Source organism: Oncorhynchus nerka, linkage group LG9b, assembly GCF_034236695.1.
Source record: "Oncorhynchus nerka isolate Pitt River linkage group LG9b, Oner_Uvic_2.0, whole genome shotgun sequence".
Taxonomy (NCBI): Eukaryota; Metazoa; Chordata; class Actinopteri; order Salmoniformes; family Salmonidae; genus Oncorhynchus; species Oncorhynchus nerka.
The window spans coordinates 45,515,226-45,529,028 of NC_088424.1; the positions used below are offsets into that span (position 1 = coordinate 45,515,226).

The window sequence follows — 13,803 nt, forward strand, 5'->3', positions numbered from 1 at the left end:
GACTATATACAGGGTGTTACGGTACAGAGTCAATGTGGAGGCTATATACAGGGTGTTACGTTACAGAGTCAATGTGGAGGCTATATACAGGGTGTTACGGTACAGAGTCAATGTGGAGGCTATATACAGGGTATTACGGTACAGAGTCAATGTGGAGGCTATATACAGGGTATTACGGTACAGAGTCAATGTGGAGGCTATATACAGGGTATTACGGTACAGAGTCAATGTGGAGGCTATATACAGGGTATTACGGTACAGAGTCAATGTGGAGGCTATATACAGGGTATTACGGTACAGAGTCAATGTGGAGGCTATATACAGGGTGTTACGGTACAGAGTCAATGTGGAGGCTATACACAGGGTGTTACGGTACAGAGTCAATGTGGAGGCTATATACAGGGTGTTACGGTACAGAGTCAATGTGGAGGCTATATACAGGGTATTACGGTACAGAGTCAATGTGGAAGCTATATACAGGGTGTTACGGTACAGAGTCAATGTGGAGGCTATATACAGGGGGTACCAGTACAGAGTCAATGTGGAGGCTATATACAGGGTGTTACGGTACAGAGTCAATGTGGAGACTATATACAGGGTGTTACGGTACAGAGTCAATGTGGAGGCTATATACAGGGTGTTACGGTACAGAGTCAATGTGGAGACTATATACAGACTAAGACCCATATCCTGATTCTATATTTATAGAAAGACCCATATCCTGGTTCTAGATTTGTAGAAAGACCCATATCCTGATTCTAGATTCATAGAAAGACCCATATCCTGATTCTAGATTCATAGAAAGACCCATATCCTGATTCTAGATTCATAGAAAGACACATATCCTGATTCTAGATTTATAGAAAGACCCATATCCTGATTCTAGATTTATAGAAAGACCCATATCCTGATTCTGTCAGAAACACTTCTAAGGTGTCCAACTCTCCAGGAATCAGCTTGTACCTTCTACTATTCCCAGAATAGTATTTTTAATTCCTGAATTTAAATGTTATTTTATTAAACCTTTATTTAACTAGGCAAGTCAACGACGTTCTACCCCAGCCCTAACCTGGACAACGCTGGGGCCAATTGTGCGCCGCCCTATGGGACTCCCAATCTGGGCCGGTTGTGATACAGCCTGGATGAACTATCTAAATTAGAATCTCAATTAGAATCTCAATTAGAATCTAAATTAGAATCTCAATTAGAATCTCAATTAGAATCTCCTGTTCTGTCTGATTGACATGAAATATGTATCACTTTTTTTTCTTTTTTTTTCGCGCTAATATTTTGCAACCACATCCTAGAAAAGACCCTCCTTCAATTTGATTTGGGAGTAACAGATTAGACCTTGTGGTGGTAATGTCTCTGGGCCACTTAAACAGAAGTGGCCTTACTGGTAATTCAACTATGGGAACGTAATAGACAGGTCTTTATAGTAAGACTAATGGACTGATGCAGTAGGTTAGTCCTAACCCGGGGTCGGAGGGAAGGTGAACAGCTGGGTGATTGATGGACATGGTGCCGGTGTGAGCCTGTTGGATCAATGCACAACAACGAGCGACTGTTGTGACATTATCGAGCGGCGGGGTGGGGAGGCTGTCGTTGTATCACCCAGACATCAATAGAGGGTGGGAGGAAAGGGTAGATGGAGAGAGACGGAGAAAGAGGGCGACAGAGAGAGAGAGAGAGAGAGAGAAGGTTATAAAGAAGTTTTTTTAAATTAATGAATGTATTTTTACTTACTGTGAAGTCAGCAACGGTAGTAACTCAATATGGCCGCCCCGGGGGAGTGGCTGAGGAGCCTGTAGCTTGACTGCCTTTATTTATCTTGGAATACCTGGTGATGTATAACCTACCCTCTGTGATAGCCTGAGAACTTAATGTCTCTTTCTCTCTCTCTCTCTCTCTCTCTCTCTCTCTCTCTCTCTCTCTCTCTCTCTCTCTCTCTCTCTCTCTCTCTGTCCATCTCTCTCTCTCTCTGTCCATCTCTCTCTCTCTCTGTCCATCTCTCTCTCTCTGTCCATCTCTCTCTCTCTGTCCATCTCTCTCTCTCTCTCTCTCTCTCTCTCTCTCTGTCCATCTCTCTCTCTCTCTGTCCATCTCTCTCTCTCTCCATCTCTCTCTCTCCATCTCTCTCTCTCTCTGTCCATCTCTCTCTCTCTCTATCTCTCTCTCTCTCTCTCTGTCCATCTCTCTCTCTCTCCATCTCTCTGTCCATCCATCTCTCTCTCTCTGTCCATCTCTCTCTCTCCATCTTTCTCTCTCTGTCCATCTCCATCTCTCTGTCATCTCATCTCTCTCTCTCTCTCTCTGTTCCATCTTTCCCTCTCTCTCTCTGTCCATCTCTTTCTGTCTCTCTGTCCATCTCTCTCTCTCTCTCTGTCCTCTCTCTCTCTCTCTCTCTCTCTCTCTCTCCCCTCTCTCCCTCTCTCTCCCCTCTCTCTCTCTCCCTCCTCTCCTCTTTCTCTCTCTGTCCATCTCCATCTCTCTCCCTCTCTCTCTCCTCTTTCTCTCTCTCTTCCTCTCTTCCTCCCTCTCTCTCTCTCTCTCTCTCCTCTCTCTCCTCCTCCTCTCTCTCCCTCTCTCTCTCTCCTCTCCCCCTCTCTCTCCTCTCTCTCTCCCTCTCTCTCTCTCTCTCCCCCTTTCTCTCTCTCTCTCTCTCTCTCTCTCTCCCCTCTCTCTCCTCCCTCCTTTCTCTCTCTCCTCTCTCCTCTCTCTCCCCTCCTCCTCTCTCTCTCCTCTCTCTCTCTCTCTCTCTCCTCTCTCTCCTCCTCTCTCTCTCCTCCCCCTCTCTCCTCTCTCTCTCCTCTTCTCTCTCCCCCTCTCTCTCCTCTCTCTTCTCTCTCTCTCTCTCTCCTCTCTCTCTCTCTCTCTCTCTCTCCTCTCTCTCCTCTCTCTCCTCCTCCTCTCTCTCTCCCCCTCTCTCTCCTCTCTCTCTCCTCTCTCCTCTCTCTCTCTCCCCCCTCTCTCTCCTCCTCCTCTCTCTCTCTCCTCTCTCCATCAGTCCATAGATCCTGCCCAGCAGTTCACCTGGGAGAATTCCAACATGGAAGTGAACAAACCAAAGAACCGCTATGCTAATGTCATCTCATATGACCACTCCAGAGTCGTCCTGACGTCTGTTGATGGTGAGTAGCTCCTCAGCCTAGTTTATAACCTCTCAATAGACTTTCAGACACCATTCACTCACTGTCAGACTCCGACAGCCGTATAACATGGCATCCTTCATTCACCCCTGTAGTAAAAGGTGCACACTGTATATCATGAATGTTTGAAGCTCCAACAGCCACTCAGTCACCTCAACTTCTCTGGAAATACGGTATCTCAATTATTCTGTATCTCATGCCCTCTACCCTCCCTCCACGCCCTCTCCCCTCCCTCCATGCCCTCTCCCCTCCCTCCTCCCTCCATGCCCTCTCCCTCCATGCCCTCTCCCTCCATGCCCTCTCCCTCCATGCCCTCTCCCTCCATGCCCTCTCCTCTCCCTCCATGCCCTCTCCCTCCATCCATGCCCTCTCCTCTCCCTCCATTCCCTCCATGCCCTTTCCCCTCCCTCCTCCCTCCATGCCCTCTCCCCCCTCCATGCCCTTTCCCTCCCTCCTCCCTCCATGCCCTCTCCCCCCCTCCTCCCTCCATGCCCTCTCCCCTCCCTCCTCCCTCCATGCCCTCTCCCCTCCCTCCTCCCTCCATGCCCACTCCCCCCCTCCATGCCCTTTCCCCTCCCTCCTCCCTCCATGCCCTCTCCCCCTCCATGCCCTTTCCCCTCCCTCCTCCCTCCATGCCCTCTCCCCCCCCTCCATGCCCTTTCCCCTCCCTCCTCCCTCCATGCCCCCCCCCCATGCCCTCTCCCCTCCCTCCTCCCTCCATGCCCCTACCCCCCCTCCATGCCCTCTCCCCTCCCTCCTCCCTCCATGCCCTCTCCCCCTCCCTCCATGCCCTCTCCCCCCCCCATGCCCTCTCCCCCCTCCCTCCATGCCATCCATGCCCTGTCTCCTCCCTCCATGCCCTCTCCCTTCCCTCCATGCCCTCTCCCCTCCCTCCATGCCCTCTCCCTCCATGCCCTCTCCCCTCCCTCCTCCCTCCATGCCCTCTCCCTCCATGCCCTCTCCCCTCCCTCCATGCCCTCTCCCCTCCCTCCTCCCTCCATGCCCTCTCCCCTCCCTCCATGCCCTCCCTCCTCCCCCATGCCCTCTCCCTTCCCTCCATGCCCTCTCCCCTCCCTCCATGCCCTCTCCCTTCCCTCCATGCCCTCTCCCCTCCCTCCATGCCCTCTCCCTTCCCTCCATGCCCTCTCCCCTCCCTCCATGCCCTCTCCTCTCCTCCATACCCTCTCCCCTCCCTCCATGCCCTCTCCCCTCCCTCCATGCCCTCTCCCCTCCCTCCATGCCCTCTCCCCTCCCTCCATGCCCTCCTCCCTGCCCTCTCCTCTCCCCTCCATGCCCTCTCCCCTCCCTCCATGCCCTCTCCCCTCCCTCCATGCCCTCCCTCCCTGCCCTCTCCTCTCCCTCCATACCCTCTCCCCTCCCTCCATGCCCTCTCCCCTCCCTCCATGCCCTCCCTCCCTGCCCTCTCCTCTCCCTCCATGCCCTCTCCCCTCCCTCCATGCCCTCCCTCCATGCCCTCTCCCCTCCCTCCATGCCCTCCCTCCCTGCCCTCTCCTCTCCCTCCATACCCTCTCCCCTCCCTCCATGCCCTCTCCCCTCCCTCCATGCCCTCCCTCCATGCCCTCTCCCCTCCCTCCATGCCCTTCCTCCCTGCCCTCTCCTCTCCCTCCATACCCTCTCCCCTCCCTCCATGCCCTCTCCCCTCCCTCCATGCCCTCCCTCCCTGCCCTCTCCTCTCCCTCCATACCCTCTCCCCTCCCTCCATACCCTCTCCTCTCCCTCCATACCCTCTCCCCTCCCTCCATACCCTCTCCCCTCCCTCCATGCCCTCTCCCCTCCCTCCATGCCCTCTCTCTCTCAGCTGTTCCTGGTAGTGACTACATCAACGCCAACTACATAGACGGCTACAGGAAACAGAATGCCTACATCGCTACGCAGGGCCCTCTTCCCGAGACCCTCAGTGACTTCTGGAGGATGGTGTGGGAGCAGAGGGCTCACACTATCGTCATGATGACACGACTGGAGGAGAAGTCACGCGTGAGTACGATGCCTCTGGCCACGTGTACTGTAGTACATACCGCAGGTCTCAACGCGTACGACCATCACTTTCAGGAGATGTCCCTTTAGCTGTACTCCTGTATGGCTGTCTTGTTATTGTTGTTGTCCATTGGTTGTCTTACTTTGAAGACCTGATCGATGAGTCACTCCTCAGGCCTTTGGACCACCGTCAGTCCTAACAGCCCCCCCTCCCCTCCTCATACTGTCATGCTTTACATAATGTTGTCTTTCTGACTCCTTGAACTTCCTATATAATACCCTGACCTTGACCTGGCCCAGATCACATGACAAGTCCTGTAGACAACAACGTCCCTTCTGCTCTTCTAGGATCGGAGTTCTAAGGACATCTGATTTTATTTATTGTTACCATGAGTCAGCTGTGACAGAGATACTCTACCCTGTCTCAGACACAGTCCTGACCTCCACCCTGTCTCAGACACAGTCCTGACCTCCACCCTGTCTCAGACACAGTCCTGACCTCCACCCTGTCTCAGACACAGTCCTGACATCCACCCTGCTGGCCTGCATCAGCTGTGACAGAGATATCCTACCCTGTCTCAGACACAGTCCTGACATCCACCCTGCTGGCCTGCATCAGCTGTGACAGAGATACCCTACCCTGTCTCAGACACAGTCCTGACATCCACTCTGCTGGCCTGCATCAGCTGTGACAGAGATACCCTACCCTGTCTCAGACACAGTCCTGACATCCACCCTGCTGGCCTGCATCAGCTGTGACAGAGATATCCTACCCTGTCTCAGACACAGTCCTGACCTCCACCCTGCTGGCCTGCATCAGCTGTGACAGAGACACCCTACCCTGTCTCAGACACAGTCCTGACATCCACCCTGTCTCAGACACAGTCCTGACCTCCACCCTGTCTCAGACACAGTCCTGACATCCACCCTGTCTCAGACACAGTCCTGACATCCACCCTGTCTCAGACACAGTCCTGACATCCACCCTGCTGGCCTGCATCAGCCGTAACAGAGATACCCTACCCTGTCTCAGAGACAGTCCAGACCTCCAACCTGCTGGCCTGCATCAGCTGTAACAGAGATACCCTACCCTGTCTCAGACACAGTCCTGACCTCCACCCTGCTGGCCTACATCAGCTGTGACAGAGATATCCTACCCTGTCTCAGACACAGTCCTGACCTCCACCCTGCTGGCCTACATCAGCTGTGACAGAGATATCCTACCCTGTCTCAGACACAGTCCTGACAACCACCCTGCTGGCCTGCATCAGCTGTAACAGAGATATCCTACCCTGTCTCAGACACAGTCCTGACCTCCACCCTGTCTCAGACACAGTCCTGACCTCCACCCTGCTGGCCTGCATCAGCTGTAACAGAGATATCCTACCCTGTCTCAGACACAGTCCTGACATCCACCCTGTCTCAGACACAGTCCTGACCTCCACCCTGTCTCAGACACAGTCCTGACCTCCACCCTGCTGGCCTGCATCAGCTGTAACAGAGATATCCTACCCTGTCTCAGACACAGTCCTGACCTCCACCCTGTCTCAGACACAGTCCTGACCTCCACCCTGCTGGCCTGTATCAGCTGTGACAGAGATATCCTACCCTGTCTCAGACACAGTCCTGACATCCACCCTGTCTCAGACACAGTCCTGACATCCACCCTGTCTCAGACACAGTCCTGACATCCACCCTGTCTCAGACACAGTCCTGACCTCCACCCTGTCTCAGACACAGTCCTGACCTCCACCCTGCTGGCCTGCATCAGCTGTGACAGAGATATCCTACCCTGTCTCAGACACAGTTATGATGCCGTAGAAAGAACATTACTCCGGTTCTGTGCCTGTGCAGTAGAGAGATGCTTCCAGACTGAGATAATAGAAGACATGTAAAACAGACAGAGATAATAGAGGACATGTAAAACAGACAGAGACAGATAATGAGGCTGTAGAGGTGAATGTCAGATAGAAGATAGGAGAGACAGAGATAATAGAGGACATGTAAAACAGACAGAGACAGATAATGAGGCTGTAGAGGTGAATGTCAGATAGAAGGTAGGAGAGACAGAGATAATAGAGGACATGTAAAACAGACAGAGACAGATAATGAGGCTGTAGAGGTGAAGGTCAGATAGAAGTTAGGAGAGACAGAGATAACAGAGGACATGTAAAACAGACAGAGACAGATAATGAGGCTGTAGAGGTGAATGTCAGATAGGAGATAGGAGAGACATAGATAATAGAGGACATGTAAAACAGACAGAGACAGATAATGAGGCTGTAGAGGTGAATGTCAGATAGAAGATAGGAGAGACAGAGATAATAGAGGACATGTAAAACAGACAGAGATAATAGAGAACAGAAGACATGTAAAACAGCCAGAGATAATAGAGGACATGTAAAACAGACAAAGATAATAGAGGACAGAGGACATGTAAAACAGACAGATAGAACAGCATCCGTGTGACTCAGAGTCTGACAGAGGAGGCTTCAGTCACTCAAACACTAGGGGGGTGTGGTGACGTGTGTCTCTGAGGGGGTCTGTTTGTGGCAGTGTGGGAACAGAGATGGATGATAGAGGTGTCTGGCTTGTTGTTTACATCCTCTGGACTGAGAGACACAATGATCTCTGTCTGAACTGAGAGACACAATGATCTCATGATCTCTGTCTGAACTGAGAGACACAATGATCTCTGTCTGAACTGAGAGACGCAATGATCTCTGTCTGAACTGAGCGACGCAATGATCTCTGTCTGAACTGAGAGAAGCAATGATGTCTGTCTGAACTGAGAGACGCAATGATCTCTGTCTGAACTGAGAGACACAATGATCTCTGTCTGAACTGAGAGACACAATGATCTCTGTCTGAACTGAGAGACGCAATGATCTCTGTCTGAACTGAGAGACGCAATGATCTCTGTCTGAACTGAGAGACGCAATGATCTCTGTCTGAACTGAGAGACGCAATGATCTCTGTCTGAACTGAGAGACGCAATGATCTCTGTCTGAACTGAGAGACACAATGATCTCTGTCTGAACTGAGATACACAATGATCTCTGTCTGAACTGAGAGACACAATGATCTCTGTCTGAACTGAGAGACACAATGATCTCTGTCTGAACTGAGAGACACAATGATCTCTGTCTGAACTGAGAGACAGGGAAATGTCTGTTTTACAGGAGAGAGTATTTTCGTAGAAAAGATTGGCCTCTTCTATCTGGTACTGCATCCAAATGTCACCTCTCCTGTTGTCTACACAGTTTCTGTCTGGTTAAGATACCAGTACTGTTGTTACCTCCTTCCTCCTCCCTTCCTCTCTCTCTTCCTCCTTCCTCTTTCTCTTCATGTATCCCAAATCGATGACCGAGTGTATCCTGGTAGCCTTTTAACAAGTCGGCATTTTCAACAGGCTTTCCATTGACTTTGACCTTCTGTTTGGACACAACAACATGCTCTCTGCCTTTGCCCGTCCCAAATGGAGCCCTATTGTAGTGCACTACTTAAAGCAGGTTCTGTTTGGACACAACAACATGCTCTCTGCCTTTGCCCGTCCCAAATGGAGCCCTATTGTAGTGCACTACCTAAAGCAGGTTCTGTTTGGACACAACAACATGCTCTCTGCCTTTGCCCATCCCAAATGGAGCCCTATTGTAGTGCACTACCTAAAGCAGGTTCTGTTTGGACACAACAACATGCTCTCTGCCTTTGCCCGTCCCAAATGGAGCCCTATTGTAGTGCACTACCCAAAGCAGGTTACCATTTGGGGCGCGGCCACCGCCTGTCTGTGTTCTCGCTATGCTCTGAAGAAGATTGGATCTGAATGGCACATTGAAGATAATGTGTACTGTTTCAGACTGTCCCTGTACGTGACGAGGTTGTTTCTGGTCCTCTAAATCTGTTATTTCATGGTGTATAAAGCAGACTTGGGGTTTATCTAGTATTTATAAAAATGTGTTGTTTGGATCCTGAATTGATAGCCGGGGAGTTATTCACGACAATCCCTGGGTAATCTGTTAACAGTTCCATTTTAATTATCAATGTGTATCCACCGTCCCACGACGCAGCTAGGCAATTCATAAACGTAATCTCCCCTGAAAAAGATTTTAGCTTATAACGGACGACCAGTCCGTTTGGATAGCACCCATGCCAGTAGAATGGATTACCAGTCTGTTTGGATAGCACCCATGCCAGTAGAATGGATTACCAGTCTGTTTGGATAGCAACCACGCCAGTAGAATGGATTACCAGGCCGTTTGGATAGCACCCATGCCAGTAGAATGGATTACCAGGCCGTTTGGATAGCACCCATGCCAGTAGAATGGATTTCCAGGCCGTTTGTATAGCACCCATGCCAGTAGAATGGATTACCAGGCCGTTTGGATAGCAACCATGCCAGTAGAGAATGGCTTACCAGTCCGTTTGGATAGCAACCATGCCAGTAGAATGGATTACCAGTCCGTTTGGATAGCAACCATGCCAGGAGAATGGATTACCAGTCCGTTTGGATAGCAACCATGCCAGTAAAATGGATGACCAGGCCGTTTGGATAGCAACCATGCCAGTAGAATGGATGACCAGGCCGTTTGGATAGCAACCATGCCAGTAGAATGGATGACCAGTCTGTTTGGATAGCAACCATGCCAGTAGAATGGATGACCAGGCCGTTTGGATAGCAACCATGCCAGTAGAATGGATGACCAGTCTGTTTGGATAGCAACTTCAGAATCTCCGAAATAACGACTGGCTATTGTCCAGACTATACTGTCTGGTGAAGGGATAAAACAAAACAAATTTAATAATTAAAATATTTTTTTTTATGAAATAATGTTAATATATATATATATACAGTTGAAGTCAGAAGTTTGCATACACCTTATTCTAAAGCCATGGCATTTTCTGGAATTTTCCAAGCTGTTTAAAGGCACAGTCAAATTGTATGTAAACTTCTGACCCACTGGAATTGTGATACAGTGAATTATAAGTGAAACAATCTGTCTGTAAACAATTGTTGGAAAAATGACTTGTGTCATTCACAAAGTAGATGTCCTAACCGACTTGCCAAAACTATAGTTTGTTAACAAGAAATCTGTGGAGTAGTTGAAAAACGAATTTCAATGACTCCAACATAAGTGTATGTAAACTTCCGACTTCAACTGTATATATATATGTGTGTGTGTGTATATATATATATGTGTATATATTTATGTATGTTTTTTGGTAACCGATTTTTAAAGCCCCACCCACGGCTGTTTCCTCTGCTTCGTGTCAGGTTTTAAAACAGTCCTTAGCCAGACGTTATCACACAACAACCTCAGCGTTCTCATGTCTTATTGCTTAATTGTTTGTTCCTTTCAAGCTTGATCGAGCTTCAAATCAAATGGTGTTCGCCACGTACACAGTCGACAGCAGGTATAAATGGTGGTATAAATGGTGGTATAAATGGTGGTATAAATGGTGGTATAAATGGTGGCATAAATGGTGGCATAAATGGTGGTATAAATGGTGGTATAAATGGTGGTATAAATGGTGGCATAAATGGTGCAGTGAAATGCTTACGTGCCTTACTGCCTCAACACTGCAGTACATTTATCTATATCAATATGAGTACAAATGAACAGGTGATGAGGAAGCAGTGTATAGTAGTTAACTGATAAGGACACAATAGGGGAAAGGGGGAATACCTAGTCAGTTGTACAACTGAATGCATTCAACTGAAATGTGTCTTCTGCATTTAAACCCAACACCCTCTGAATCAGAGAGGTGCAGGGGAGCTGCCATAATTAACATCCACGTCATCGACGCCCAGGGGAACAGTGGGTTAACTGCCTTGTTTAGGGGAACAGTGGGTTAACTGCCTTGTTCAGGGGAACAGTGGGTTAACTGCCTTGTTTAGGGGAACAGTGGGTTAACTGCCTTGTTCAGGGGAACAGTGGGTTAACTGCCTTGTTTAGGGGAACAGTGGGTTAACTGCCTTGTTCAGGGGAACAGTGGGTTAACTGCCTTGTTCAGGGGAACAGTGGGTTAACTGCCTTGTTCAGGGGAACAGTGGGTTAACTGCCTTGTTCAGGGGAACAGTGGGTTAACTGCCTTGTTCAGGTGAACAGTGGGTTAACTGCCTTGTTCAGGGGAACAGTGGGTTAACTGCCTTGTTCAGGGGAACAGTGGATTAACTGCCTTGTTCAGGGGAACAGTGGGTTAACTGCCTTGTTCAGGGGAACAGTGGGTTAACTGCCTTGTTCAGGGGCAGAACGACACATTTTTTACCTTGTCAGCTCGGGGATTCGGTTACTGGTACAGCGCTCCTACTCACTGATCTACCTGCCGCCCCACACAATAGGATATACAGTATACATTGTGAATGTGCTATGTCAACTATGACTTTATTTACAATTATAACAAAACACTTGTTTTTACTGCTCTAATTACATTGGTTAAGAGTTTATAATAGCAATAAGGCACCTCGGTGGTTTGTGGAATATGGCCAATATACCACGGCTTAGGGCTGTGTCCAGGTACTCTGCATTGCGTAAGAACAGGTCTTATTGGTTTATTGGTATTTGTATTTATTATGGATCCCCATTAGTTCCTGCCAAGGCAGCAGCTACTCTTCCTGGGGTTTATTATGGATCCCCATTAGTTCCTGCCAAGGCAGCAGCTACTCTTCCTGGGGTTTATTATGGATCCCCGTTAGTTCCTGTCAAGGCAGCAGCTACTCTTCCTGGGGTTTATTATGGATCCCCATTAGTTCCTGCCAAGGCAGCAGCTACTCTTCCTGGGGTTTATTATGGATCCCCGTTAGTTCCTGTCAAGGCAGCAGCTACTCTTCCTGGGGTTTATTATGGATCCCCATTAGTTCCTGCCAAGACAGCAGCTACTCTTCCTGGGGTTTATTATGGATCCCCATTAGTTCCTGCCAAGGCAGCAGCTACTCTTCCTGGGGTTTATTATGGATCCCCATTAGTTCCTGCCAAGGCAGCAGCTACTCTTCCTGGGGTTTATTATGGATCCCCATTAGTTCCTGCCAAGGCAGCAGATACTCTTCCTGGGGTCCAGCATCAGTTATATACAATTCAAAATATAACATGCCACTTTTCACAACACATTCCGTGTGTTCCCTCAGACTACTCTACTATCACATATCTACAACACATTAAGTGTGTTCCCTCAGACTACTCTACTACCACATATCTACATATTTAAAAAAATATATATATTTTTAAGTTGAATCTGCAAAAGACTCCAGTGTTGGCTAGGAGCTACAAGCTAAGAGCTACGAGCTAGCAACAAGGTGACCGTTATGTGTTTTACGCCAACTTGCCTGTCATAATGGAGCCAACGTCAAACTCTGCCTAATGGAGCCAACGTCAAACTCTGCCTAATGGAGCCAACGTCAAACTCTGCCTAATGGAGCCAACGTCAAACTCTGCCTAATGGAGCCAACGTCAAACTCTGCCTAATGGAGCCAACGTCAAACTCTGCCTAATGGAGCCAACGTCAAACTCTGCCTAATGGAGCCAACGTCAAACTCTGCCTAATGGAGCCAACGTCAAACTCTGCGTAATGGAGCCAACGTCAAACTCTGCCTAATGGAGCCAACGTCAAACTCTGCCTAATGGAGCCAACGTCAAACTCTGCCTAATGGAGCCAACGTCAAACTCTGCCTAATGGAGCCAACGTCAAACTCTGCATAATGGAGCCAACGTCAAACTCTGCCTAATGGAGCCAACGTCAAACTCTGCCTAATGGAGCCAACGTCAAACTCTGCATATCTGTTACTCCGGTATTGAAAAGGAAAATAACACAGGTGTGGATAGATGTTGTGTCAGGTTCTGGTCTGTGTGTATCTGTCATGTTATATAGTTGTGGCCCCTAGCATTTAGCCCTTACCTCTCTAAAGTCAGGCTTGGTAGAGGGGAAGGTTTGTCCCACAGACTGATGTGTCCAGGTGGTCACTCCTGCTGTCTCCCTCTAGGCTGCCATCACTGGATGAATTAGACACATGACGTCGGATGCGTCCCAGACAGCACCTTGTACCCTATGTCGTTGTAGTGCACTATATATAGGGAATAGGGTGCCATTTTGGAACACGTTACATTTATGTCATAACCCAGAACAGAATTCTGGGTAGTGGGTGACAGACATTTTCTACAGAATTGTCTCCGAAGCGAATGTAAACTACAGATGCTGATGATCCAACCAGCTATTAACTTGTTGATAATAAAACAGTCTGTCTGGATAGAATGTTCCGCCTATTCCATTGAGGGACAGTGGAGCTGCTGAGGCTCCATGAGGCTTTGGAGAGATATTGGGCAATATTATCTGTTACTGCGTATGTCTTTATACCCTGTCTCACCAGCGTACCACATTGTTGTGCATTGGGCCAGGAGTTTTCCCTGTCAACATGACCTGACTAGGAAAGACTCCGGAACCCCAGTGTATGATATTTAGAGAAGCATGAGGTCAAACTCTGGACCCGACTGATTGTGTTCTTCCTCCTCTACCAGGTGAAGTGTGACCAGTACTGGCCTGTCAGAGGGACAGAGACCTATGGTATGATACAGGTCAGCATGTTGGATACTGTGGAGCTGGCTACCTACAGCGTACGCACCTTTGCTCTCTACAAGGTAAGGGAATCTCATTCTGTCTCTGTCTCTCT

The 13,803-nt window shown here is 49.0% G+C and overlaps 1 protein-coding gene across 5 annotated transcripts in view; it reads left to right on the forward strand.

Annotated features, from left to right (window-relative positions):
• Positions 1-13,803, forward strand: part of LOC115124740 (receptor-type tyrosine-protein phosphatase F) — a 460,456-nt gene that overhangs the window by 410,566 nt on the left and 36,087 nt on the right. For all 5 annotated transcript variants that reach the window (XM_065013771.1, XM_065013769.1, XM_065013773.1 and 2 more), the window contains 3 exons: positions 3,008-3,131; positions 4,969-5,144; positions 13,652-13,771. In XM_065013771.1, the coding sequence (XP_064869843.1) occupies positions 3,008-3,131; positions 4,969-5,144; positions 13,652-13,771 (420 nt within the window). The remainder of the gene's footprint in view (positions 1-3,007; positions 3,132-4,968; positions 5,145-13,651; positions 13,772-13,803) is intronic.